The sequence below is a fragment of the Dendroctonus ponderosae genome, unplaced genomic scaffold (genome assembly GCF_020466585.1).
Source record: "Dendroctonus ponderosae isolate FM_Combo_2020 unplaced genomic scaffold, Dpon_F_20191213v2 Dpon_F_20191213_930, whole genome shotgun sequence".
Taxonomy (NCBI): Eukaryota; Metazoa; Arthropoda; class Insecta; order Coleoptera; family Curculionidae; genus Dendroctonus; species Dendroctonus ponderosae.
This window is the reverse complement of record NW_026019150.1, coordinates 1-4,733: the sequence shown is the minus strand read 5'-3', so window position 1 is coordinate 4,733 and position 4,733 is coordinate 1. Positions and strand designations below refer to the sequence as shown.

The 4,733-nt window shown below is 37.4% G+C and overlaps 3 protein-coding genes across 3 annotated transcripts; 2 read left to right on the top strand and 1 right to left on the bottom strand.

The window, feature by feature from the left end:
- Nucleotides 1-307: 307 nt before the first annotated feature.
- On the bottom strand, nt 308-1,840 carry LOC125505700 (U3 small nucleolar RNA-interacting protein 2-like). Its single transcript, XM_048670020.1, has one exon. The coding sequence runs from the start codon at nt 1,726-1,728 to the stop codon at nt 361-363; it is 1,368 nt and encodes a 455-aa protein (XP_048525977.1). The 5' UTR covers nt 1,729-1,840; the 3' UTR covers nt 308-360.
- Nucleotides 1,841-1,918: 78 nt separating this feature from the next.
- LOC125505701 (protein PBDC1-like) lies at nt 1,919-2,717 on the top strand. The gene is made up of 4 exons (XM_048670021.1): nt 1,919-2,028; nt 2,080-2,178; nt 2,229-2,412; nt 2,465-2,717. Exons 1-4 carry the CDS (start codon nt 2,026-2,028, stop codon nt 2,656-2,658), a joined length of 480 nt encoding a protein of 159 aa, XP_048525978.1. The 5' UTR covers nt 1,919-2,025; the 3' UTR covers nt 2,659-2,717.
- Nucleotides 2,718-2,775: 58 nt separating this feature from the next.
- LOC125505702 lies at nt 2,776-4,170 on the top strand. The gene is made up of 4 exons (XM_048670022.1): nt 2,776-2,859; nt 2,914-3,053; nt 3,108-3,139; nt 3,226-4,170. Exons 1-4 carry the CDS (start codon nt 2,801-2,803, stop codon nt 3,367-3,369), a joined length of 375 nt encoding a protein of 124 aa, XP_048525979.1. The 5' UTR covers nt 2,776-2,800; the 3' UTR covers nt 3,370-4,170.
- Nucleotides 4,171-4,733: the final 563 nt, after the last annotated feature.

The window sequence follows — 4,733 nt, the reverse complement described above, 5'->3', positions numbered from 1 at the left end:
GGAACCGTTATAAGAGCTTTGCGGTTGCATTATTAATTATTATTGGGGCCGAACCAAAGTCTACTCTTCTACTTTAGGCTTATAAAAAAGCCGAGCTTTTAAATACGACAAATATTTTTCCTCTAAAAAACTAGAACCAGTACGATTTGACTAGTTTTCCATACAGTCCGGCTTAAATCTGTAATGGAATTGTACATTAAGCAACCAATTTCGGCCTAGAAAGGGTTTGAAGGCAATTAATAAAACGAACCACTCCGCATTGAAGAACTAAAGTTAAGTTAACTAAACAGAAATCGCAACAACAAAATATGTAAAAAAGTATATTCCTTAACAACTAGACTTTACAACTGTGTGCTGCTACTATCCAACTGTTACATTAAAAGGTACAACAAGAATACAGTCCTTTGCATTTTTAACAGTCATCCACCGTCCGAACTTATAGTCCCTACTAACAGCCACAACAAGACTTTGTCCATCGCTTGCAAACGATAGCGCATTAATAACACCTTGAACTCGGATTTTCAGAATTTCCTTTGATTTTTTGAAGTTATCTTCCAGTTTCCAGAGTCGTACGTAACCATCATATGACCCAGATGCTACTAGGTCAGTGTTCACTAAGGCTGCTATCGCAGTTATCCATCTCGGCTGGTTGTTGAATAAATCTTTTCCATGTGCTGATTCGATGATTTGCAATGGTTTTTTACGCATAAAACTCCACACGCATATCTGGCCATCGTCCCCTCCTGAGAAAAAGTGTTCTTCATTAATGAATCTCACATGATCAATATTTCCCATGTGTCCATTGTAGATTAGTTGGGTTTCCTCGATGATTTTCCAAATTCTCAAGTCTCGCGCTCCTGATGTAACCACTCGGTCCTTATGAAGGCTATCGACTGCTGATACAGAGTCTTGATGCCCAAACAATGTCTCTACATAGGCCATTTCATCCAAATTCCACACTTTCACACTCTTATCCTTGCTGCAGGAGTACAAGGTGTGGGATTCCTTTTTGAAACTCAGCCCGAGAATAGCCTTTTTATGTCCGGTGAGTGTTTTAATGTGCTTCAGGGTATCGGGGTTCCAAATGTTAATATTTCCAGCCTGATCTCCCACTGATAAATATTTGCTGTCTGTTGATATTGCCAAGCTGAAAATGCCACTGGAATGACCTATTGTTTCATCACCACTGTTGCGAACAAACGGCAGCAAACCAACCCTGCGACAGTCACTTAACGAGTACTTTACCACTACTCCATTTAAGCTTCCACTAAAAAGAAACTTGTTATCATTAGATATGCATATACAAGTTAGGCCATTTCTCTGCTGTTTGCACTTAAGCGTCCTGATGTTATCCACGTTAATTTCACTGTAATTATCTGCAACTTTTAAGCGCAGCTTTCCAGTTTCCTTTAGATAGTCTTCTTTCAGCCTTTTTGAGATTACTCTTTCATCAATTTCTTCCCTTTCAAGGCGAGCCTTTTCTTCCCGTTTGATTTCCTCGAGAAACAATTTAGCTAAACGCACCTTCTTGTCCTGGGCCGTCTCGTTCTCGTCCTCCGATGACGATAAATTCAAGTTTTCATCCTCCTGCATGCCCTCATCTTCGCTGCTCGTAATTTCTTCATTTCTCGATTTCTTGGGCTCAATTTTTCGTTTTTTGGCTTTTCGATTATCGGGCTGTCCCCTTTTAACTCCGTTGAACGGTTTCTTTTTTATGAAAAACGACATTTTAGCACAGTTTGAAGAAATAATACACGTGGGACCGCGAAACCGATAAACGCTTCTCCGACTAGGCTCAGTGAAATCAGGTTATGTCCGTTTCAAGATCACTCATCTTCTTGCGTGACGAGAATGAAACACTTGGCACCATCAGAACGTTTTGAGTTTGGAGCCACAGATTAACAAACTATCTGTTTTGAGCTATCTATCTGTCAGACAAGTTGGGTTAGGGACAGTTAGGGAATATTTAATAAAAAATCTCCAGCGAATTTTCCATTAATAAAGTGTTCCATAGCTGATAAGCAAATGGTAATGGATTCCTGCCTTCTATTAGACCTTAGTGCACATGTTCCTTTTTAGGATGTTTTATCAAGACCGGCTGAGGAGTTTGAGAATGATCAAAGTGTCGAAGCTTTGTGGGCTATGAGAGCCTACGAACATGCCGAAATATACTTTAATGTAGGTGGTTTACACACAAGGGCATTTGGGAGCTAAATAGCAAATTTCAGATTTTGTGCTCAGTTGACCCGAAGATTCTAAGACTAACACCTGAAGACGATCTCATATACAGACTGTTTAGGGAGGAGTTTCCCAAACTTGATGTCCAGCTTATCATTGAGCAGGAGCTGAAAAGCACCAAGGAAAAAGCTAAATGGCGACCGTTTTGCGAGAAGTTCAAAACCATAGTTGAAGGTACTCGCTACCTGTGATTTTAATCGAATGAAAGCCAAAATTTCGTGTTTAGATTACAGCTATGGTACTCTACTCAGATCTGATGCACTGAAAGACTATAGTGAAGAAAACACTATTCTCGTAACGCGAATTCAGTTTTATGCCGTTGAAATAGCGAGGAACAGGGAAGGAGTTAATGATGTTTTGCGGGCGAAATTTCTGCCACAACCTCAAAGCGACGATTCAAATGAATCCGATCACAGCTAGTGATCAACCAGCAATGATATTTACTAGTACAGAAGGCTAATACATCTCACAACAGTAAATGTACTACCTTTTACTTAAATTAACCATTTACCTTTTTTAACAATCCCGCTACTAGTTGATCTAAAGTATAACTGTCTTAGTTATGTCTTTGCCACCGCTCTGGGGAAGCGAGAAATTCAGGAAAAGTGTTATTAATAAGCTGTAAGCAAGTAAAACGCATTGGCCATTTACATGTATATTTAAATAACGTTGTAGAAATAGTGAGCTGGAGCATTGTTCTCTGAGCGCAAAAAATGCTGGGCAGGGCATCGAAAATGCGGTTTTTGAAAAAACACAGTCAAAAAAACAATACTTGGGATATGTGGCAAAAATTATTTTAAGAGTGCGTAATATGGGTGAGGAACAAGTGCATAGTGTGTTTATCTTGCTTATAGACGTCTTGATTTTAGTGCATATTGATGATGCTTGGCTGGCAAACTGCGTAAGTTAAACTGGAGCTTTAATTTAATTAATTCCAAGTAGTTTCGGCTTTTATTTCCGAAAATAATGGATTTCAACTTTATCCAGGTCAAAACCATTTTGAGTAAGCCACCCCCAAGGTTGCGTAGAGTGCTTCGGCCAGAAGAATTCGCAAAATATAACAAGGAAATGATGAAACTGCGAACTCAATTACAAGCAGAAGAAATCCTTAAAACCAAAGACAGAAAGTAATAAACAGATGTTTGTAAATACAACARAATTTGTGAATTTGAGACGCAATTAATTAGCAAGGAATAATGACTTTTTCYTGTAAAAAAAGCGCGGGGTTGGAAAAATTAATAATTTGCTTCATTATTTTTTTCTGGGGAATSAAAACTGTTCCCAATTTTATATTTTCTAATGAAAAATTAGTACTTTAGTCCTCTATCYAGCAGTCTGTAATTGAGCCTTGCAGCTCTAACGGTTCTCGAAATATGCGAAACAAGTTCAGAGCGGGCTTCGAAAAATGGATAATTTTTTAGTTARTTTTATCTCTTGCGTCTAATAAATCTCTAAATATATAAGGAATAATAAAACGCGGATTTGGTAAAGTAGAAAATKTTATCACTACATTTTTCTGAGGATTTGAAATCGTTCCCAATTTGATATTTAATACGGAAAATTGCACACTTAAGTTTTCTGTGCAGCAGCTTCTTTCCACGCTAACGGTTCTCTTAATATCCGAAAAAAATAACCGCGCGGGTTTGAGAAGAGAATAATTTTATAAATTGGCTTTTTAGTTCGACTAAGCTGAAAAACGCTCTGTGATTGCTAATTTACGTGAAAGTTGCGTGTTTAAATTCTCCATTTAGTAGTTTTCAATTAAGTACGCTTTTTTGTTAAGACGAATCCCAGATAATTGAACAAAATTAAGGGCCGTTTAGAAAAGAATAATTTTCCTTCCTTAATTTTTGTCTGGGGTCAGTCACGGCTTGGCCATGGAATCGAGCATAATGTTTCTATCATAGACAAAATAAAACATTTTCATCTTTATTCTTATTTTATTTTCTGTATGGTTTCTTTCTCTTTGAACTGTCAAAAATTGCGTTTTGACAATCCACAATTCCCATTGCTTGTAATCGATCCACAAATAGAGGGACGGAGACAAGATAACTTGCTTCCGCTACATGTACGCAAGCTCAAACATCAATATAGCGCATATAAGCCAACCTGACTCGTTGTTTAAATGACATGCGCAATTGAGTTTGAGGTTACGTCAATCAAAACAAACTTCTATTTACCAAAACGGGCAACTATAAGAGTTATTATATTATATTCACTGTCTCTACGTAAACATCCATGATACAAAGAACATATATTCCTTGTATCATGGTAAACATCCGTATGATTGAATGAATATGATCTGAATGGTTTGGCTAGGATCACACGCAACGTTTTAACTTACTATCCTCTAATAATGCAATAAACAATCAAAAAATTAATTATTCGGACTGCACCTAGCCCCTGACAATCCACAAAACATGAATCGTTTGGCAAAAACAATAAATGAATGATCTATAAATCCGCCCATTTTATTGAAAAAATTATAGAACTTT